At 30.8% G+C, this 23,727-nt stretch overlaps 3 protein-coding genes across 5 annotated transcripts; 1 reads left to right on the top strand and 2 right to left on the bottom strand.

The window, feature by feature from the left end:
* Positions 1-8,197: 8,197 nt before the first annotated feature.
* LOC102586790 (B3 domain-containing protein At2g33720-like) lies at positions 8,198-8,868 on the top strand. The gene has a single exon (XM_015303945.1). It carries the CDS (start codon positions 8,198-8,200, stop codon positions 8,792-8,794), a length of 597 nt encoding a protein of 198 aa, XP_015159431.1. The 3' UTR covers positions 8,795-8,868.
* Positions 8,869-9,191: 323 nt separating this feature from the next.
* LOC102582273 (cyclin-dependent kinase F-4-like) lies at positions 9,192-13,687 on the bottom strand. 3 transcript variants are annotated; one of them, XM_015303950.1, is made up of 17 exons: positions 13,596-13,687; positions 12,808-13,383; positions 12,646-12,724; positions 12,487-12,555; positions 12,320-12,409; positions 12,101-12,239; positions 11,535-11,637; positions 11,399-11,451; positions 11,255-11,321; positions 11,000-11,108; positions 10,700-10,765; positions 10,488-10,556; positions 10,333-10,396; positions 10,135-10,248; positions 9,908-9,939; positions 9,699-9,801; positions 9,192-9,618 (listed from the first exon to the last, which is right to left on the bottom strand). In XM_015303950.1, exons 2-17 carry the CDS (start codon positions 12,813-12,815, stop codon positions 9,410-9,412), a joined length of 1,374 nt encoding a protein of 457 aa, XP_015159436.1. In that variant the 5' UTR covers positions 12,816-13,383; positions 13,596-13,687; the 3' UTR covers positions 9,192-9,409. The 3 variants fall into 3 exon arrangements, with proteins under 3 accessions (XP_015159436.1, XP_015159435.1, XP_006364472.1); XM_015303949.1 differs by lacking the exon at positions 13,596-13,687 and adding an exon at positions 13,472-13,563; XM_006364410.2 differs by lacking the exon at positions 13,596-13,687 and adding an exon at positions 13,472-13,563 and having other exon boundaries at positions 9,699-9,789.
* Positions 13,538-13,831, bottom strand: LOC102581944 (uncharacterized). Its single transcript, XM_006364409.2, has one exon. It carries the CDS (start codon positions 13,809-13,811, stop codon positions 13,686-13,688), a length of 126 nt encoding a protein of 41 aa, XP_006364471.1. The 5' UTR covers positions 13,812-13,831; the 3' UTR covers positions 13,538-13,685.
* Between the last annotated feature and the right edge of the window lie 9,896 nt (positions 13,832-23,727).

Raw genomic sequence — 23,727 nt, 5'->3', positions numbered from 1 at the left:
ATATCAATTCATTAATTGTCAAAAAATAAATGACTATTGGGCCCTCTTAATCACCTCTTTAAAGTATTGATGTTACAATCTGTTTCGGTATGCTCCTCTTATTGGAATGGCCTATTAATGCACCGTTTGAGTCAATAGATAATTATTTATTATTATTTCCTTTTTTTTTATTATTATTATTATTTATTTATTTTATTTTATTTTTTTCATAAGTGAATTTGCTTCTCCCTTTTTATTTTTTTTTTATTTTTTTTTTATGTACAAAGTTGGATTGCATACTAATCCATTTATCTTTTGTTGCATGTGAAATCTGTCCGGGTTCACTACGAATTCCTACCTTCTTTCTTACATTTCGGGAGAGCCATAAAGGCTCAAATTTCTTCTTTTGAGTCAACCAACTATTAAATAGACGAACAGGTCTCGGAGTTTAATGGAGCAGATTAGAGAGCTGAAAAACTTTGGGCCAAGGGCCCACTTTTAATTCCAAATTGTATTTTGTATTTATTGGGCATAAGCCCATTTAGTTGCTATACTTGTTAGTTCCTAGGACAGGTGAAAGAATTTGGCCTAAGGCCCAAAGAAATGTCTTATATATATTAGACTAGGACAGGTGCAGATGACTCAAATGGGCCAAAGACCCAAAACGAAAAATAGGTCCAAATACTGGTCCAGGCGGACAGATCCAGACTTGGGCCCAAATTCTCTTTCCCTACTCATTTAACTGCTATTACGTGCTTATTTGTTAAAAATTAATATTAAGGTTTTGAAACTTCAAATCCCCGAAAGACACCCATTTTGAATTAATCACTTAACTAAGTTATTCGTCTTTGTTTGACTTTAAAAAGCAAACAAACAAATAAATAAGTTTTGCAAAATATTTCACTTAGACGATATTTCAACATTTTTGCTTTTTCCCCTTTTGAAATGGTCTTGACTAATAAAATAGTTCAATTTTGCAAGTCGAGTTAAATCAAAATTATTTTAGCCAAATAAATTAATTGTCGGATAACCGCATTAGCGGATATTCTAGGTGCTTTAAAAACCTTCCTAGAATATCAATAAGAACCCCGAACCCTTTATAGTTTTCAATAGATTTACTGTTTTAGTCTTTTGAAAACAATAGTTTTCTTGATTTTTCTCAAAAATTAAGTGGCGACTCTTAATTCTAGTCAAATTATATTTTCTAAATAAAACAACATTAACTAGTTTTAGGTTGGCTATTTCAGTTGAAATCTCAATTACAAGTTTTTTTTTCATTTTTATCACTGGAACATCAGTTGGATACCAAGTGTATACCAATTTCATACTAAGATTTGAATTTTCAGTTGATATCAATTGCATACCATCATTATCTAGTTTTTTTACTGTACATTTAAAAAACACTTAATACACAAATGATTAACTAGTACACATAATAAATGTTCTGAAATTATAATTCATTAACTTAAAAGACAAAATAAATCAAAACATGAGTTTGTCACATTAAAACAACCAAAACAAAATAAAAATAAATATGTCTTTTTTTTTCAGCAAGGTAATTTGAACATGACTTCTTGTTGTGTCCCTCCCGACGACATGTACTACACGTAACCTTAGACCTCTTGCATTTCACATCAGCAAAACCTTTCCAACGTTCATGTTGTGGTCTCCCTACAATTCTTTTTGAACCAGACGACAATAATTTATGCTCCGACACTTTTTGAATTGCATATTTTCCTGTTCCATCATAAATTATTGTGTTAGTATTACAAGATACAATGCAAAAAACTTTACAAAACTATATATAATATGATAATACGCACTGAAACAATAATTTTTTTGTATCAATTTAATGCTCCGACACTTTTTGAATTGCATATTTTCTTGTTCCATCATAAATTGATTATAATAACAACAAAATTATACACACTCGTCATTATTTTTTTCATACAAATATCATTCAGACAGTACACTACAAAACAAATTTCATACAAAAAATAATATTTCACATTTCATACTCACTTAATATACATTTCATACAACAATCATCATTCATTCCAATTTTATACATTTCTCATACCAAATAATTCATTACTCTCACACAAATTTATACACAAATGACAAAACATTTATAATCAATAAAATTTCAAATTTCATACCAAATTAAAACACTTTTCATACATTTCTTCAAAAATCTAAATAACTTTTTTACACATTAGTGAACACACTTTCATACCAATTTCATTACATTTTATACTACCAAATTCATTCAACATTTTACATTTGATTTATATTTTCGAAAAAAGAAAACAGTAATCAATATTACAATTTTACTATACCTACTTAATCTACAACGATAAAACTATTTATATTTTATACATTTATACTCAAATCTTTCATATATTGCCCCTATTTCTCACGAAATCATGGTTTTGAAAGTATACAAATTAATCAAACAACAACAAAAAAAAAACTTACCAAAACGTATTATGAACAAAATTAACAAAAACGTATTATGAACAAAAATTAACAAAAACGAATTTTGACCAATCACTAAACAATAATAAATACTAACCTAAAGGATCCCATCTTCCACCATGTTTAATTACTATTGATACGTAGTTGTCCATCACAACAAAATCAAGATTTTTCAAAGAAAAAAAACTTCAATTCCTCGACAGTGAGAAGATTTTTGGCAAGAAAATTGAAGAGAGAGAAACGTTGAAACAAAAAAAAAGGATAAAATCAGAATTTTTAATTAAGTTTAACTAATTTGAGTGAATTAAGGAAACTAAATATTCTTAATAAGTTTGAATTCCTTAATTCGTGCTAATTAGTAATTATCTACACTCAATTCAAATTAAATTAACACCCTTATTTCTGTTTTTTACCTTTTTGCCTTCAAAAATGTTTTTTTTTTGTTTTTTTATCTTCTTTTTTAAAAAAACAAATGTTTTCAATTATTAAAAACAACTTTTTTTTTAAATAAATTGCTAGAACCTGAATTTTTTAATGTTACAACTTGAAAGGTTAAATCTACTGCTATAACTTGAAAATATTAATATAATATATGTCATATATGAAATTTTCACTTTAAAAAATAGGGGTCATTTTTTCTTTTTTGGAGCAATTGTTAATAGCAAAGATATTTTTACGCTACTTAGCTAATTAAGGGGGGTGGGGGGAGGATTTTTGAACAAATAGTATATGTTAAAATATTTGTTTAAATTTACTCGTTCAATTTATGAATCAAAAAAATTTTATTATATTTTTTCTTTTTACCTTTAGTATTAAATAATAGGGAAAAAGGACAAATATACCCCGAACTATCGTAAAGGATATGTAGATACCTTCCGCCATACTTTTGGGATATTGGTGCCCTGCCGTCAAAAAACTAGAGCTGAAACTAGAATCAGTGGGCTTGAAACTACACAATAATCCATTTGAACACGAAGGCCCAAAAGGCCAACTCCAGCTATGGAAAGACGATACTAATCAAAATCAAAATCACAACTACAAAGATTCTTTGAGTAGGGATGAAAATCGAAAAGCCAAAGAAGCAAACTTGAGTAACCTTTAAGATGTGAATTTGGATAAATGCTCTTCTTGGTTACAAGTAGGAATTGGTCCAACTCCTGATATTTTAGCAACCCTATAAGAATAGGAATGAAATGATAATCAAATATTATACCTTTCGTTCCAATTAATACGAAATATATTATGGAATGTTCCAATGTTTAAATATTTTCAATAATACTAATTAGTAAGTGATTTTTTCATATTTTTGTTTTGTTTCACATAATAAAAAAGATATTAATAATATTTCTTTTTTGATTTTACTTTTATTAAATAAAGAGAATTGTACATAAGTAAGAAATTGCTAAAGATCTATTGATATTATACATTATGTTAGTAGTAAATTTGACCTGCGTTCATAAAATAATTTTTAAATTTTAATCAAGAAATAGAAATAAAAAGAAGAAACAATAAATTTATTAACCTAAATGTGTTTAAAGCTTTAGATTTTTCTTCTTCTTTTACTTCCATACGTGTTACCTTTTCCACTCAAAAGAGTAAAACATAACGAAAACCTAAACACAAACTAATTGGGATCTTAATTTATAATTATATATACTAATTACTATCTATGAGCACCTATTACCCTTTATATATTCTTCTCAAACAAATTAATAAAAGTGCTAATATCTTCCACAACTCATGGAGATAATCAACGACGATTTTTCCATCATATGACCCAAAAAAAGACGGTAAATTTACATATTTCCAACGAAATTATATTTGAAATTCTTACGAGAGTCTCATCAGTTAAGTCTTTATTGCGATTTAAGTGTGTTTCTAAATCGTTTTGCTCACTTATGTCTGAACTCTCATTCATTGCAACACATACTTATCAAAAAGGTTCGTCGTCAGATCATCTACTTGCCAATTTCCCAAATCATCAAACCTTCATTGGTAATTTAGGGGGCTTAAAAAAAAAATTAATTTTGTTAACTTTTTTTTTGGGATAGGGAGGTGGGGGCTGGTAGAGGGGTGGGTTGGTAAATTTTATAAAAAAGAAATTAAAAAAATATTTTAACGGAAAAAATTTAAAATTTTGTTAATTTTTTTTTGGATGGGTACATTTTTTTGGGATAGGGGGTTAGGGGGGCTGGTAGGGGTGGAGTGAAGTGATAAAAAAACTATAAAAAAAAATTTGTTTTTAAAGCTTTTAACAAGGTTTCTATTATAATATGGATAAATATGGGTACCCATATTATCTATTGGGTAACTCATTTTTACCCTTTAAAATATGAGTCAAGTCGAGTAATTTATTCATTTTTGATCGACTCATATTCGACTTGACTCGCTCGTTTGCCACTCTTGATTGTGATCAAAACTAGAAATCTGTGGGATGTTAATCTCTTTGTTGTGCTAACTGACTATTGAGAAGCACTTGATTATCAAGTCTATGGTTTAATCAGGGAAACTAAACTTATGAACAAAAGATGGCAATGTATACATACTATATGTCCCATTATATACACCACTATTGCTAAACGCCCTGGTTCTAGTGCTGCAGTCCTGAAATTGTCTTTTACTTGCTTGAAACATCAAATTAAAGTCGTTCATTTTTAGTTACTTTTAGTTATTGCATAATTTGTAGTAATAGTTAATAACCATCAAACTCTTTAAAAGGTTACTTTTGTTTAATTGTGGAATTAAGTATTAAATATAAGCCGATCATAAGTCCCTAATTGGAAATGAAAACTCGTTTCTAAAAGAAACTATATTGCTTGAGCGACCACGTACACTTGCTTGTATATTTGGGAGCAACAGCAGCAATGCCAACGCACATCTTCAGTGAGCAGAACAAGGTGGCGGACATGCTTAGCAAGGAAGGACTGAAGCACAACACCTTTGGAAAGCCAACCTTTTTGTTAGTATGCAAAAAAACTAACACGGGCAGACATTGTGGGAATTATGTATATAAGGAAACTCAATCCTAGTAGCCACTATGTAATTGGCCATACCACGGCCCAAATTTCTAGTTATGCAGCATCAAACAATATGCTTGACATTGCGTAATTTCTAATATATCTATCCTTTTGATAAAAAAGAAACAGAAAGTACTAGTTGTAAAATTTAGAGCATCAACCATTATTAATAAGATTAATTTGATAAAATATCTCTGCAATTAAATTTTTTTTAAAGAGTGTTTCAAGTCGATAGGTATCCAATAATATGAAATAATGGATAATTAATAACTAATTAATTGGAGGACAATATGAAACTAAGAGAGTACTCCCTCCGTTCCATATTGGTTGATCACTTTTTTTTACACGTATATAAGAATATAATTTTACTATATAGTTGTGTTTGGTGTATAATGGAATGCGAATATACATTTAAATAATAGAGTATATTTTAATGTCAAGCTTCAAAAAATTTCTTTCTTTTTTAATTTATATGTCCAGTCAAATATATTTGTCGAGTGTCTTTTGAAAACAGACTCGCTACCTTAGAAAGGTAGTGGTAAAGACGTCCTACACTCTACCTTTTCAAGCCCCCACTATGGGTGATTAGGCTTAGGGGTGTTCAAAATTGAATCGAAATCGATAACTCAAATCGAAAATAAGCTATTGGTTTATTAGTAGTTTTGATAATGGTTTTGATTTTTTTTTATTACTGGGTTTATCAATTCTTAACGGTTTGAGGTTTTTCCTTAATGGGTTAACCGATAACCCAATAGTAAATTAATAAATTATATCTATACTATTCAATATATAAAGTCCTTGACATAGGATTTAATTTATTCTACAGTGTGTCACTGTTTGCTTTAATTTTGAGTAAGATGCAATCTATCAACTCATGTGCGTCGGTCATTTGGTTTGTCACCTTGTTTCTAAGTGATCTTCAACGATTTTTATGTGTCAAATCTTAACGATTAAACCAATAATCAAAGCGATAACGATCAATAACCAATAAATTAATAATCAATAAGTCAATATCTTAATGACTCTATAATAATTTTACATGTCTACCGATCAATAATTGTTGAATCAAATCAATGAATTTCTAATCAAATTGAATCAACCGATGTACAATCCTAATTTCTCTAGATATGGTATTTCTATTGTGTTCGGTCAAACACATTCCTATAAATTAAGACACATAAAGTATTAGTTATTATATTAGTTGTTCGTTTTAGTCAAGAACCAAAGCAGTTTTAAAGGAAACAATTGAACAAATTTTTTAGTTGAAAACTTAATGTTGATAATTAAATTTTATTGTATTTTGTCATGGCTTCTACGTCTTTGTCATTTATTTTTTTAAAACTATTTTATTGTGTTTTTTCTTGAATTAAGGGTCTATCGAAAATAAAACTATTAAAATATGATAAGATCGATATACACACTATCCACTATAATACCTATTTGTGAAATTACACAAGGTATAATATTGGCAATTAAACTTTAATAATACTTATTATTGAAATTATGTAAAAACTTTAATAATTATTATTGAACTATCGTAAATGGTATGTAGATACCCTCCGTCATACTTTTGGGACATTGGTGCCCCTGCCGTCAAAATACTAGAGCATTTACGATAGTTAAGAGGTATATTTGTCCTTTTTCCCTATTATTTAATACTAAAGGTAAAAAGAAAAAATATAATAAAATTTTCTTGATTTTAATATGAAATGGATAATAAATTAATTAATTGGTAACATTTACACGTGAACAAGCTTTAAACTCTTTTAACACAAATAAATATACCAAAAATTGAACTAAAATTGTCAATCCTTTCCTTTTTAACACAGAATCCGACTACGAAATGGATAATAAATTAATTGATTGGTAACATTTACACGTGAACAAGCTTTAAACTCCTTTAACTCAAATAAATATACCAAAAATAGAAGTAAAATTGCCAATCATTTTAAATAGTCAAAATAATCTCATAATCTTCGATATTAAAGTTTGCTCAAGTTTTTACAGTTGGAAGCATTTGTCTTGAGCTTTAAATGGAGGACGTAACTGCCCCCTCAGAATAGTTATTTAAAAAATAGGGCTCATTTTTTCTCTTTTGGAGCAATTGTTAATAGCAAAGATATTTTTGTTAATAGCAACGATTTTTTTACGCTACTTAGCTAATTAGTGGAGGGGATTTTTGAACAAATAGTATATGTTAAAATATGAAATGGATAATAAATTAATTAATTGGTAATAATTAATTTAAACTCTTTTAACTCAAATAATATACCAACTAAAATTGTGAATCCTTTCCTTTTTAACACAGAATCCGAGTTTGATCCAAAATGGGAAAACTATACAAATCTATAAAAGGATGACTTTTTCTTCATTCCAAAATATTACTACTATTCTCTGACTTTGATCCAAAATGGGAAAATTATACAAATCTATAAAAGGATGATCAATTTCTCTTAGTTACGCTATGGAAATTGGTGATCAATTTTCCGACGATTTTCTAATGTCTCTGCCATTTTCGGAAGACAGTGTTATTGATGCCCAACCAATTAGCTATTGTCTTCCTCATCACTACTCGTCTTCTAATACTACTTTGTCTCTCTTTCCCCAAGTTTCTGAAAATCTTGCTGCTTCCAAACCAATTACTACTACCGTTGATTTCTCTTCCATAGACGGCGGCAAGGACAATCCTAATTCACCTTTTTTGACTCTCTTTACACGAGTTTATGAAAAACTCAAAACCAATTGCAAACAATACTCCTCCCCCATCCCTATCCAACACCTCTTCGACAGCCCAATCTTTCATTGATAGTCAACATTCTTCTGTTTTTGGTTCATCAAGTCGGGAGGTAAATGCATTGGGTAACTCTGCTCCTAAAAGATCCTTGTTACAGGAATTGGGGGAAGAGAAATTCATCCCGCTCAAGAAACCCAAGCTGACAAAAGAATCAAACGGAGAGGAAGGTCACTGGATAACAAAGAAGCTAACTAGAAGCGACGTGAATGGAGCTTCGAGGCTATTACTATCTCGACAAGACGTGAATAATTACATATTACCCTTCATGAACAAGGAAGAACAGAGCATAATTTGTCAACAATTGTGCGGAGTTGATGTTACTGTATTTGATATGGATACACAAACAAGCCATATTTTGACTCTCAAGAAATGGTCAACTAATAGCTTTCACCTTGTCAAAGCATGGACAAAGGATTTTGTCAAAAGGAGGAATCTCAAAGAAAAAGATGTCATTTCCATTCGTTGGGAGAAAAGCAATTCAAGATTTTGTTTTCGAGTTCAAATGAGGGATCAAGTAGATCTTTAACATGTTTAGTTTTTTCATATTTTTTTTAGTTAGTTATCTCGAGCTTTAGCTCAATGATCAATTTTGTAAGTATGGAAACAGAGCTTTTTAGTGTTGCTTCACTTGTATAATCATTCGTTGTTCTGAATTGATCTTTATATCTTGTTTTGATGGTTATTACTTATTTTTCCATAATGTATTATCTTGTTTTGATGGTTATTACTTATTATTTCATAATGTATCGCGTTGTATTATATCGTTTTCTACCTAATGTCAAACATCAACAATGTGAAAACTTAGTTTGTTTACTCACAACAGTAAACAGATGGTTTCTATTACTGGTGTGATCAAAACTAGAAATCTGCTACTCTCTAGTTTAATCAAGGCAACTTAATTTATGTACAAAAGATGCTATCAGTGAGAGTAGAGGAAAACCATTTATTCAAGCAAAACAAGGCAATACATTATTCAAAACATGTTGGACATCGTACATGTAACAGTATCACCAAAAACTAAACAAAAATATTGAAAGCACAAAGACACCAAAGTAACATCAAATTTAGCCATGCACATAAAGACTATTATCGCGAATAGAACACTAGAACAAAGTAGGACACTCTCAGCTATGACATTTCTTCATCCAGCAACTTTCCTCGAAAAGCTTCTTCCCGGAAGAAACTCTTTAGACCGTCCATGGAACAAGTCGTGCTGCCCATGCCATCCTCCTGCCTTCATTGGCTTAACTATTGGCTGCATTGTAGGTCCTCTGCCAGAGCCAATATTCATGCTTCCCAGCTTGTCAGCTGCATCAGAAACGGCAAAATTCTGCACTCTGGAACCAACCACTGCCAAGCTCAAAAGAAAAATTAGCTTTAGGGGCACAACAATACAAGTATTCCAATAGAAGGGAGTTTGAAAGACTCACTTGGATCGCTTGGAATGTTCCTTCCAGGAGGTCGATATTTTGGTTGTTGGTTAACAGAGCCTTGCAGGAATTTATCATTCCTCGTTGGATCCTGAACAATTGTCTGCAGAAATTAGATTCAGGTAGAATACCCCTACGTCTAGCCACAACATTTGTCTCGTCTATCAGATGGGAAAAATAAGAAAAGGTTGTTTCCAAGGAAAACATACCTGATAATTCATATCCAGCTTCCTTTGTACACCTGTTACACAGTTTCAGTGGGAAACAATTGAATAAGAATCAGAATAAAGAAGGTAAGTTTTTGTGTGTAGCTAAAAGGATGGATGGTTCTTTCACAGTAAAATTCCGGAAAGAAAAACATCGGATGGTTAGTCCAGAGAACACTAGGCCTCTGATTTAGCTGGATCACAGTAAAATCCTATAAATTATTAGTCACCTGCGTTAAACGGCAGCTGTGACTTGACAGTTGAGAAGTTGTTGCTAGGTTTGGGATTGTGCGACAACCCAGATGACCACTTGTACTTCTGCTCCACTGCACCCCGCACAACAGCTATGATAAAAAAGTCCTTTAAAGTTCACCATAACAACATAAAACCCAGGTTTCCTTACTAGTAATGTAGAAGACAGTACAAACCAGAAGGAGGGGTCTTAGCAACAGCAGCCTTGGTGCGTAGTGATGGAGGTACATAAAAGCAACTCTGCCACATCACAAATGATATCATCTAATTTAATAGAAAGACAGACACTGACTTATGTACATTAAGTTAAAAAATGGAAGGAGTTGTCCACCTGGAAAAAAGGATGCTGAAGAGCATCGATTGCCGTCGGCCTCTTACGAGGATCCCATGAACAAAGAGACTGCAGCAAGTAACAGAAAAAGATGAAATGACAAGCTATCAGATATTCCATTCCCTTTTAGAAGTGTATTCAGAAAGGTTGCATATATGTCAATGTTGCGAACAATTAAGAAAGTGATACGAATGTTTTTAGCCACCTCTTACCGTGATTAGACTAATCGCATTTTCACTGGCAGATGGAACTAGCAAAGCAAGATCTACACCAGCAACCTGCCAAATAAAACCAGGGAAGGTGTCAACCCACATTCAAAAGAAATCACTTTGCTAGTTAATATCATTTTTTTCCGTTAGGGGAACTAAAAGGACCTCCTTTTCAATAGCTGAAAGGCTAAGAACTGAAATCAAAAGCAAAAAAAGAAGAGGACGGGGGGAGCTAATCTGAAAATCCTTTAAGAATAGCAATTCTTTTTCCATGTGCTTCATATCAAGGAAGAGTTATGTTACCTGCGGAAATTGGTAGTTAATAGCACTAGCAAGTTCAGGTCCCTGAGACCAGTCCCTCTTGGTTGGGGTCCCTATAACACTGCATATTTTGTAGATCTCATCTGCTTCACTGCACCCAAAGAAAAGAAGCATACAGCCGACTGTCATCAGAACGTAAATGGATTGCAAATGACATGACCATCCTTCCCTCTCCTCTTCTATATACATTTCTATGCAGGTCGGAGAGAAATCAATATTATAACCACAGATGCATACCTTGAACCCGGAAACAGAGGACGAAGACTAAACAACTCAGCCATTATAGCACCCATGGCCCACATATCTGCAGAGTATTGAAAGATAATCAATATACATCCAGAAAGAAATAGCTGAAACAGATAGTGTGCATCATTTACATACCGACAGCAGGACCATAGATGGGTGACTGGAGAAGAATTTCAGGAGCACGATACCTGCAGTGCCACATAATTGATATAAGGAAAAAATAAACTAACCATTTAGACGAATGAACATATAGAAGAGCAAGCATACTAACCAACGTGTTGATACATATTCCGTATACGGAGGCTGAGAATTGATCTCCCGAGCAAGACCAAAATCAGCAACTTTAATTATATCTTTCGAAACCAACAAGTTCTCTGCACAACCATCAGTATCACATGTTAAAATGGGTCAGATCACGAAGGAATGAACTATAACATGCAGATTGTCACGACTGCATGCATATTACACAACAAACACAAATAAAATGTATAAGCTCTTCTAGATTTCCTTGGAGCCTTGTAGACTGTAGTATATCTCATAAATCCTGAATGCATATTTAGCTCAGTGAACCCAACTCAAAAAGCAGTAAACAAAGAAAACTAAAATGACATCTGCAAGCAAGAGCCAGAATAAATAAAGAATTTGAGCTTAAGCTGTTGGAGGGAAGGGAGCAGGAATGCTGATTACCATAGATATATTAGTCTTCAAGACTAAGGGTTCTCACAGGAAAACAAAAGAGTATAGTACATATAGTACAATAAGAGAGTTATGTTAAGTCCAACTCTTCATCATCATCCACAGCATTTACAGACAAAAAACAAGGAAAGGTCAAAACACCTGGCTTAAGGTCACGATGAAAATATCCTTGTCGATGCATGTAAGCAAGACCTTGAAATACTTGGAAGCACCAATTTCTCACTTCGGATTCTGAGAAAAGCTTTGCTCTGTCCTTCATAAGCTGGTATAAATTGCACTCCTGCAAAACCTCGTTCAAACTTAGACATTCAGTCAACTGACTGGTCGCAAATATATATACAGAGGTAAACCATGACATACCATGTATTCAAACACGAAATACAAAATGTCGTTCTCCCTAACCACTTCCTTGAGCTTCACAATATTCGAATGGTTCATTTTTCTCAGAGACTGCAAAAGAATTCACGGTTATTGAATTCTCAGCAGAGAAAAAAACAAATATGGCCAAAGGAAGGAAATCATCTAACCTTGACCTCTCTCAAGTTTATGCATTCTTCCCATGAATAATAATTCTTCTTCATCTTTTTAATTGCAACCTGTGTTAGACAAATGAATAGTATTAGAGGACTTCGAAAATTCAGCAACATCAGTAGGTTCTAAGTTGTTCCTAACACATATGCACCTACCACTTCACCAGTCTGCTTATTAAGTGCACGCCAAACATTGCCAAACGTACCATTACCAACTTCTTTAATAATCTGGTACCTGCACCATTAAGAAGGATTAGATAAGCATACAGGAGCCGGGACAATAAAAACAAAAAATGATAAGCGAAATGAGACCACAACCTTTCCATTTCAGCAGCTTCAATAGCACGTAGGACTCTTATTAAATGGAGTATAGGGACGACACACACATAAACAAAGTGGATTTCTGTCTCGGGATGACTGTAAAAGAAAAAAAAATACTAAAAGGAACTATGGCCTGGCTGATTCAGCAAAATCACCCTTAATTTCCTTCTGCAAAACTGATGACGGCAGAATCAGCAATGATAGGACGGATGGGCTTCACAGCCTTATTTGTAAGATATATGGCAGAAGAAAGACCAAAACTGTAACAGGTGAGAGAAAGCAAGCAAAGGCAAGTGCTGCAGTGCATCATGATACCACTTCAAAGCTAACTGAGATTCAAATAGCTCAATTCAACATATCAAATTATACGTCCAAGTCACAGAACCTTTCTTTCTCAAAAACACATTAGCTCCTTGCCTCCAATAACACTTCTGTCTGATACCAAGTCTTCAGTCAACCGAATTGTGAAGAAGAGGTCTCTAGAAACTACCAAACCCGAAGCAAGTGTGTAAAGAGCTAACTAATTCTCAACAATGCATAGAAACATCATACATATGTCTGCTGAATTTAGCCCTGTAGTGAATAGAGACAGAGGAGATAATGTAAGACTACTAGAATATATAAGCACTATAACAAGGTAAAGTACAACCCACAGCAGTACCTCAGAGGATGGTTTCCAAAGGGTCCTGAATGGGTGTCTTATCGGCGATGCGCTAGAAATAAAAAACTTGCACGAGGTAGTTAACAGTACAGTCACAATTGACATCATAAGGTGTGCTGCTTACTAGTGGAACTGCATTAAACATCCAACACTTAGCTTATGTGGAAATGGCATATGGGACCTCCTGTACTGATCACTCAAGAGCAGATGTTAACTATGTGCAATTGACAAAGGAAACAACAAGGAAATCTCCACAGATGAGGAACCGCCAATCGAGGACTTCCTGAAATGAGAAAGCTTGATACCCAAAGTTATCTGAGAAAAGGCAGACTTGCTCCATGTCCTAAACAATATTATTCTGTTGGGATTGAAGTCTAATTGACCCTGAAAAAATCATAACCAAGAGAAAAAGGTCAGTATGTCCAAGGCACAATACTAAATAAAAGGAGAACACCCATAGAAACGAAAAATCAAGCTTGAGAAAGACGACGACAGAGCAACATTTTGACAAGTTCAGTAATGCAATTATGCTAACATGCAAACACACTAATCAAGGATCCCAATCAACATCCTTGCCTAGATAAGCACAACAAAAACCAGCTTGTTCATGGTTGTCCAAGACTTCAAGTTTATCATTAGGACATTAGCAGGTAACAATAACCCTTACTACAAATCTGTCTGTATACCCGCCTTCCAAATCATATTGTGACTATCTCATATTCCATCTAGCAATCAAAGAGTAGGAACAAGCACTAAATAGTTGGATTAAGAATTAACAGCAAACCAATGTCAAATTCATTGCTCAAAGCTCATACTGTCATACAATTCTTTCATTACATAGTGGTACAAGATTATATAAGTAAAAACGTACACTATTAGTTACAATTACAAGACTCCTCATTTAAAAAACTCTGAAATTCAAAGAACTTCAGAACAATCAATTTTCTTCAAAACAGAATACTAACTTTTTCCAAGCCTCAACAGAATACTAACATACAGTTGTGCTCAAACCAAAACTTAACCTCATCCTAAATCCTCAGTCACCACCATGATTCCCATAAATTCATCACAGAATAGCCACACAAAAATCCAATTATATAGCCTAAACCAATCTCCCACCTTCCTTAACAAAATTACCATAAAAAGTAAACCCTTATTACCAATAGTCTTAGCACTAGTTCCAATTAACAAAAAGATTCCCAAACAGCATATACACACACAACAAACACTCAAATAAATCGAAAAAATTGGTTTCCAACTCATACCCAAAACAACAGTATGCCAAGATTCAAACCCCCAAACAATAAAGAATCAATCTTTAGCCTCAGACTCAAAACCAAATCAATAAAGAATCAAACTTTAGCCTCAGATTCAAACTCAAATCAATAAAGAATCAAACTTTACAGCCTAAACATTCATATCTAATCATAAACAGTATTAAAAGCAAATCTTTTATCAGATCTAATCAAAAACTCAATACCCCACCTCAACATATCAAGAAAATCCACACCCAAATACCAAAATCACATAAAAATAAAGAAAAACAAGAAAAAGGGGAAAATATATTACCTGAAATTGAAACGGCATAACCAAGAAAAAGCCACAAGAAGAAAGGAAAGGGAAATTTAATACCAAACCCTATAAAAAAAATAGTATATTTATTATTCTTCTGACTTTTCCTCTTTCACAAAAAGAGCCACCCTATAATAATGATGAAGGTATCATTAACTATTATGATAATGATGTGAAATCTTGGCTTTATTTGTGGAAAAAAAAAAGGCCAAAAAAATCTTCTACATAATTATTATTTATTCCTTTCAACAATTTTTGATTTAATTTCCATGTTTTGTTCTTCTGTGAAAAAAAAAAAAGAAAAAAAAAAGGGAGGAGAAGAAACTAAAGATTGATTCTTTCTTTGGTAGTGATTTGGTGCCACGCATGACTCACGTGGTCGTTAGGATTTTCTCAATATTCCAACAAGAATTGAAGATATTTTTTTATAAAATAAAAATTAGTTTTTGAAAAATTAATTAAGATTTTTTCTGGCCACAAAATAATAAGAAGGTTCTTTTTTTTCAATTTTTATACAGCACCCAACTGGTACTGAATTACGTGGTGCAGGTAGTGTTACAATAAGGATAATACTTAACATCTTTTCAATTCGGATTGCATCCTACGGAGCTTATTTAATGGTGATGCTTCCAATAGAATTTTCTTCGCTCGATGAAATATCATCAAATTATTAAGAGTATAAATATTAATAATTTAATAAATTTAAATTAAAAAACAATTGAGCTATTAAAGAATATCTAAAAAAAATGAAAATAATTGAAATTTCTTTCATGAGCAAATAAAAAAAATTATATAATGATTTATCATCGAAACTTAACCAAACCACACAACAAATAGCAACAAATCCTTTTTTCCCCAGTTCAAATCCGGGTGTCGCCTGATCAACAAAAAAATTGAAATATATTCTTTTGATATAACCCGCTTTTTCTCGCTAATCGAGCTTTCTAAAAAAAAAGTTCAAAACGTCATTCTTTTATTCTTGAATCACGTCTTTTGATCAATATTTCTCAAATTTTGTTAAGAGAAAATAATTTAAAGTGTTTCTTTTTAAGTGAAAAATGGAAAAAAAAAATGAGAGAACTATTTATGGGATAAAAAGTTCTTTTAACATATGAGTTTTTATCAAATAACACTTATTAATAGGTTTATAAATTTTGTAAGATAAATGAATCTAAAATTATAAACTAAATGAAGTGAAACTTATAAATTCATATTATTTAATCAGAAAATCAGAACTCTTATCATGTATTATTCGAATATGTAGTTCATGAGTAAAAACTGTTTAAATTTAGGAAAATAATCGTGAGTTTACATGTTTGGTTGAATTTAGTAATTTTGATTTAAATATTATATTTATCCTTTTCAAAAATATTTAATAATTATAAATTATTAATTTATAACTCAATAATTTAATAGGACTAAATTTTTAAATTTTAATTTTACCTCTAAACATAATTAAAACTAAAAATAGCTCCAATGTGCATGATAAACAATGTCACATCCAAAAAATTAGGTATCATACCTAATTTAATTTGTAAAAGAATTTTTCAAGGCTATAATCCCGAACCAATGAGTCTACTTATAAGTTATGGCTGACATTAATTTATTTTTTGAGAATTACAAGGATAAAGTTTCTGATAGAAAATAGTTTCTTTTAAATAAATATTATATGGCGTAAATCATAGAATTAGAGATAGTTAGCAGAATAATTTATTTATTTTTAAAATAGTGGTCCTACAACAAGCTACCACCATTTGACCAAATTTTTCATCACCATAGTAGGGCGAATCTTGAATAATGATAATTATCAAGTGGTACATGTCCATACAATTTAGTAATACTAAAATAGAATTCTGGTCAAATGTTTATGTCTATTAGTATAATATAAAAAAAATAGTGGCTTAAAATATCAAAAGAATATACATATTTAATTAAGAAAATTATATGTATATAAAACTTATGTATATATATAAAGTTATTTTTCGCTAAAGAGGTTTGGGTGTATCTCCTCCGCCTACTTGACTAGACAAAGGGGTGTTCATGGTTATGGACTTATGGTTAAAAAATCAAATTGAATCTTAATCCGAACTAAATCGATTAAAAAAATGGATTTTTGGTTTGGTTTGGTTTGGTTAGATTTGGTTTTAAATTTTGAAAATCGATACTATTTGGTTTGGTTTTGGTTTTACTAAAAAACAACCGTCAAAATAATCAAACTGAACCGATAAATTAGATATATAAATTTTCTAATTATTTATTTATTAGTCATAAATAAAATATAAATATTTTGTTAAATTTTAATTAACTTAAGTCTTTAACTTTACCATTTTCTCAAGCCCAACTATAAGAATCCTAAGTTCGAGTCCATCAAAATTCAATTTAGTTTTTACCTACCCTACTTCACATAAAATAGTCACACTTTCTCTTAATTGAATCACTTAGTATTGCTTAATTGCTTAGTTGAACCGACAATTGCTTTTCCGTGGATTGTTCATGTACTAGGTGCTTGCTACATGATGCACTAAAATAGGGAAAGTAGGGAGCGAGATAGGGAGGGAGGTGAATGAGATTCGTTATGTATCTCAGATACATGTGAATCACATTAGATACATGTATAACATGTATCTGGTGTGATTCACATGTATTTGTTATGTATCACAAATACATGTGAATCTGTTTGGATACAATGTATCTAGAATCAATTACACTTAATTGTAACCACATGTATTTTGACGTATCTGAATGCATCAGAATCTAATAAGATACATAATATTACAAACTAAAGTATATCTAAGTAATTTTTTTTGAATAAAATATCTAAGTAATTAAATCTTAAACTACTGAAACTTATGTAAGTTCCTCGAAAAAAGAACTAGTGATATTATTATTTTCATCCACTTTTTTTCTAATATTTAAAAATTAAGTGACTTATATTAAATTATTTATTGCTTCATGCGTTAGAATAAATTATATATAAAATTCATTTAAATTTGTTTCAAAAACTATACGATTACCAAACTATAACTTAGTCAATTACTGATGATGTATTTATTTTTATTTTAGCCAAATCAGGACTAATTAATGCTAACAAAAACAATATTAAGAAATAATATCCACAAACGGTCTAATGTAATTATAAAAATTTCTAATCAATCGGCCATTACATATATATATTTTCATTATAATTTTGAGTTTTTTGAGATTTTTGTTAGTCTTAAAAATTTCTAATCAACCATTACATTACATTGTTTTTTTTTATTTATTTATTATTATTATTTTATTTATTGGTTTATTTAAAATTGTTGTGGGTGTATGTAATCAGGCTAGTCATGAAAAGTCGGCGGGAAAACGGAATATGCCAAATCTTATCTAATTATTCTGTATTTTTCCTTTTTTATGGCACTAAAATAATATATAATATAATAGTATCAAATAAGTTGGCCAATTGCAAAAGTCAAATATTGCTGGGTGGATAGTGAGGTGTATGAGTTTGGTCTTGAACCTATAGGTGTTAGTAAGTCTATGATTACTCGATCCGAATTTAATCGGGCTTCAATATAGATATCGGGTATCGGATGAATTTTTTTAAAAAATCTATGATTACTAATTTTATGTTCCATATTTATATTTAGACTTCGATTAATTTAAATTGGCTTATTTGCACAAATATTCCTATTTTAGAGTGGTATATAAATTTTGTTCTTCAAATTTAATGTGTTTCATCTTTTGTCTTCTAGCATAAGTAAAAAATAAGTGACTGCAAATCCTCCTAACATCGAAATAATTAACATGTAGTAACATAAATAGATATTTTTATATCATAATATATAACAAATTATGTCGCTTAATTGCTACATTTTTTTTGTCGTAGAAGGTATAACTTAGTTCCTATAGAACTTATGTCGGTAGAGGCAAAAAATTTCTAAACTTATATATGGTGAATTTAGGTCATCAAAATAGTACACAACTTATGTTACCTTACTTAATTACTACAATATTTATGTCGAACGAGATAATTGTTCTCTAAATTCATGTCTTGCAAAATTAGGTTCTGGATAAGTATACTTTGATCTATTTCATTAAAGAGCAATAGAGACAAAAATTATAAATTATTATGTTTCAGAACAAAAATTAAAAATCAATTCAAATATGATCCCATCAGAGGCATCAATGCAAAAACTTCATCTAAGTTCGAATTGCATAAAATTTATTAAAAGAAATCTCTCCTTATCATTTATTTATTTTTATATTCAAGTGCTGAATCTAAAATTTCTAATATAATAATATCACCACTAATTTTTGGTGATTAACTAGTAATTTTTTTCTTTTTTAATCGTCTATACAATGAAATATGGAGGAAGAAAAGTAGTGGCATTACTAATTAATTCTCTTATGCTAATAAATTATAAATAATGACCCCACTAATAAAGTCCTTTCCATGCGTGCATATGCTTTCATTTTTTTTTCCACTTTTATGTTTAGGACATGTCTCATAGAAGTATTAAAGTTAGAAATATTATCTGTCATTAAAGTAGTATAGGATCAAAAATAATTTCAAACAATTTTATTTGCGTTCAAAATTTGTTTACATATATAAAAGAGGTTCAAGATAAGATCTAGTAAAGAGAATAACATGCAATATAAGATAAAAATAATTTCCAACAAATATATTCATGTTTAAAATTTGAGACTTTATTTATATCAATATTGAAATCATTTTTGTTATCAACAATGTATGCTCTCTTGATTTGATAAAATAGTCGCACAGTCTTTATAAAGCGTTTTCCTCACATATTTTTAAAAAAAAAAATTATATTATGACAATTTTTCATGACTCTTTATATAACATCATTTATAAAAAAATATTATATTCGATTAAGATAATTTGGACATACTTATGAGTTATGTCTCCATAATTAAACTATGAAAAAATTCACATTGAAAAACTTGTCTCATTCGGAATGGGTATATTTGTTGGGCCTGGAGTCCTTTTATGGGCTTTTCAAATCTTTGATCCAAATCCAAAATTGGACTCCAACGTGACTAGTCCTTTATGAACTTTCCACTTTTGAAAGGAGAAAGTACATAATAATTAGATATACTTCGCTACCACATATACTATTATTTATACTTTTAAAATATTACACATTTTACCACTAATTAAGAGTTTTCTATCATATATTGAGGAAGATACACTTAGATACATATATTTTTACTATCAGTTACACTAAAATAAAGAGTGAAGCGAGCGAGGTTTGTTATGTATCTGGGATAGAGATCAATGAGATGGGAGAGAGGCGAGGGAGACAAGCGAGATTTGTTATGATCTCAGATACATGTGAATCCATTTGGATGCAATGTATCTAGAATAAATAACACTTATTGTTTACCCCATTCATCTCGAGATACATTCATCTAGACGTATCTGGACACACCAAAGTCTGATAAGATGTGCAATATTGCAAAGTAGAGTATATCTAAATAATAGCTCCTGGAATTTATGTAATATTTGCTTTTTGAATCTCCAATTCCAAACTGGATTCACAAACAACTTCAATTAATATCTTTTTTCATAAATATTATTAATTATAAGTACTAACAAATATATATCACATACATATATTTCAATCCAGAAAATACGTATACGCGGAAGATATAGTTTACTTTTCTATATATTAAAAAAATAGAAAACTTCAATTTATTCATAATATTAATTTATATTTTAGAAAGTAATATAATAATATTCTTATGGACTAATAAAGTATCTATTTACGAAATAATAAAATAATTAATCTTAGAGCAATAATCAAAACACTCGTTAGTGTTTGACTCCATCGGTTCAATTCTTCTCTTCTTTCATTCAAAATGCCCTAATTAGTCCTAACCAAGGTCTTAATATATAGTCAATTATAGTTCATGACAATTACATCGAGATTACACTCAAAATTAAAAATGATAAATTTCATCTTGATTAATTAACAATTTTACAGGTATTTAATTATACTCAATATTATTTTAATTACTCTCGTAGAGTCATGGGGTTTGATACCAAAATACAATAAATAACAATTCTTTAATTCTAACTTTTTAGTTTTCACATGTCATGTTTAAGACCATACAATTAAATGTCATATTAGTATATCTATATATCTTTAATTTAAGAACACAAGATTCAAGTTTTTTAATTATTTTCTTAACTTTGTATTAAGTCAAAAATAAACAAACAAATTAAAACAAAGAAAGTAACATATATAACTCGATTAGTTAAGTAGGGATCTCCCAAATAATGAATCTCAGATTTAAATCTTCGCATGGACCTTTCTAGTATGGTTCACCTCTCTTCAGTGGCGTAGGCACATGTATGCCAGGGTGTCCAATTGGACACCCTTTGTCGGAAAAAAATACCGCATATATAAGTAAAATGACACATGAAGTGATTAAATAACATATTTTGGACATCCTTGACATAATAGGTTGCTATAGTCTAGTAGTTTAAGATGTCTTGAATGTGTGTTTAGACATCTTCAATGAGTCAGTGCTCGCGTGTTTAAATCTCACTTGAAACAATTTTTTTCCCTTTTTAAAAAAAGCTTTTGTTGTTTAATTTTTGGACCCTCTTCGTGAAATTCCTGGCTCCGCTACTGCCTCTCTTGTGCAATTTATGAGGTATTACAAACTTATGGATAACGACTATAGTTTCCTTGTCATTAAAAAAATAAATATAATAATAATATTTTTGATGATCGATAATGTCCGATGAAATATCCGCTATTTAATTTCCAGCAGTAAAACAAAAAACAGAACCGAAGCTGATTCCCGAAGGGCCAAAAGGGAGACCGAGGCAACACATAAATCCCTAAAAGACACTAATATTTTTATAAACTTTTATCGTTAATTTGTCGCTAAATTACTCACATAGCGATATATTTTATTTTTTAGTTATAAAATTAATTTGCCTGTCGCTTATTTCTACTTTTTCTGTCCAACCGTACTTGTCCATTATTGACTTTACACACTTCTTAAAAATTATAAATAGAAGGATAATTTTACTATATCACCCTTTGAATATAATAAATACAATGTCTTGAAAAATGTAATAGAGAAATGACTATAATTAATTATAAGAGGATATTAGGACAAGTGTAAAATTATCCATTGATTTCATAAATTGGACAAGTATTGTTGGATATTCCAAAATAGTATAGTGGACAACTATTGTTGGACGGAGGCAGTATTCTTTAACACCTTGTTTGGATGGTTGTTATTCATTATCTTGTATTGTATTATTAGTTTAAGTATAATGTTTGTTTTGCTTGTTAGTTAAATTTTAATTTATCATATCATCATCCCTAAGAACGAAAAGATCTATTTTTATGTAATTACGTCGTTATCTTAATATCTTAACAAAGTGTGAGTGAATTGAGAATTGATTCCCTTAGTTTGTTATTGCTGTTTGTTCATAGGTTTTATTCGTGCTTTCATGTTTTGAGCATAAAAAAGGGATAAACATGACTAACTCTCCACTTAAAAATCTTATCTTGTCTTTGAAATACAAAGCAAAAAATGGGAGAATATATTACAATATTCATTCAATCAGTATTTAATATTCCTACTACTGCCAAATCCTAAAACACTGCTAACACACGGCAAAAGCATATATACACTCTTCAATAATGAACAAAAAATATCACTAGAGATTCTTTTGCCCCAATATTCGATTTCCGATCCGATTAATATTTCAACATCCTGAATCGAGGTGGCTCTACTTTGGCTACTTATTTCTTTTGTTAGCTAACGATATATGTAATTTAATAATTCAGTACTTAAGGTCTTCCTTTATCAAACGAATAAAAAAGTTAAAGTTGGCATTTCGCTGTGTTGCTTCTTTTTTTTTCTAGTTATAATAGGGTGTAATAACTTCAATGGATAGAATATTTAAAATATTTTATTTTGCATATATCGAGTTTAGAGAAACAATTAAAGAAAAATTACCTAAATACACAATTTATTTTATTATATTTTTCTAAAATTTCCTATCATTTGAAAAAATTACAAAAATTCTTACTTTATGCGATGTATCGTCGGATACATCACTTTACGCGATGTATTGGTCGGATACATCAATTTATGATGTATCGGGACATACGCGATGTATCCGAACATTACTTTATGCGATGTATGGGATGTATGCGATATATCAAGACATCGATTGATGTATCTAAAATCGAGATGCGGTGTATCCAAACGTTGAAGGATGTATCCAAAACCGAGACTGTATCAGGACGTTTTGGGATGTAACCGGATTCCACCAAATTTAAGGGATTCTTGTAATTTGGAAAAGAGTAGGGATAGAATTGTCACGACCCAGACCGTCATGATTGGCACCCACACTAACCCTCCGGTGGAAGAACCACTACTACAACCCAAACCAAGCAACTAAACCAAAAACTAAAGCGTTTAAGGATACAAAAACAAGAATAATAGCCAAAACTGAAGTTCCCATAAACTTCCAAAAGATCTAACAACTAACAATGCGGAAAATACACCTAGAACCTAAAAGTCAATGTACCAAAACTCTAAAATTCAACAATTTTAAGCAAAGGGGGCGCATCCTCGAAACTAAACAAATGAATATCTAACTAGAAAGTCTGAGTCCGAAAAGAGTGGACTAAAACATAGAGGAC

The sequence above is a fragment of the Solanum tuberosum genome, unplaced genomic scaffold, assembly GCF_000226075.1.
Source record: "Solanum tuberosum cultivar DM 1-3 516 R44 unplaced genomic scaffold, SolTub_3.0 scf00494, whole genome shotgun sequence".
NCBI lineage: Eukaryota > Viridiplantae > Streptophyta > Magnoliopsida > Solanales > Solanaceae > Solanum > Solanum tuberosum.
Note: the sequence above shows the minus strand (reverse complement) of the source record. Positions and strands in the feature narration are given on the sequence as shown.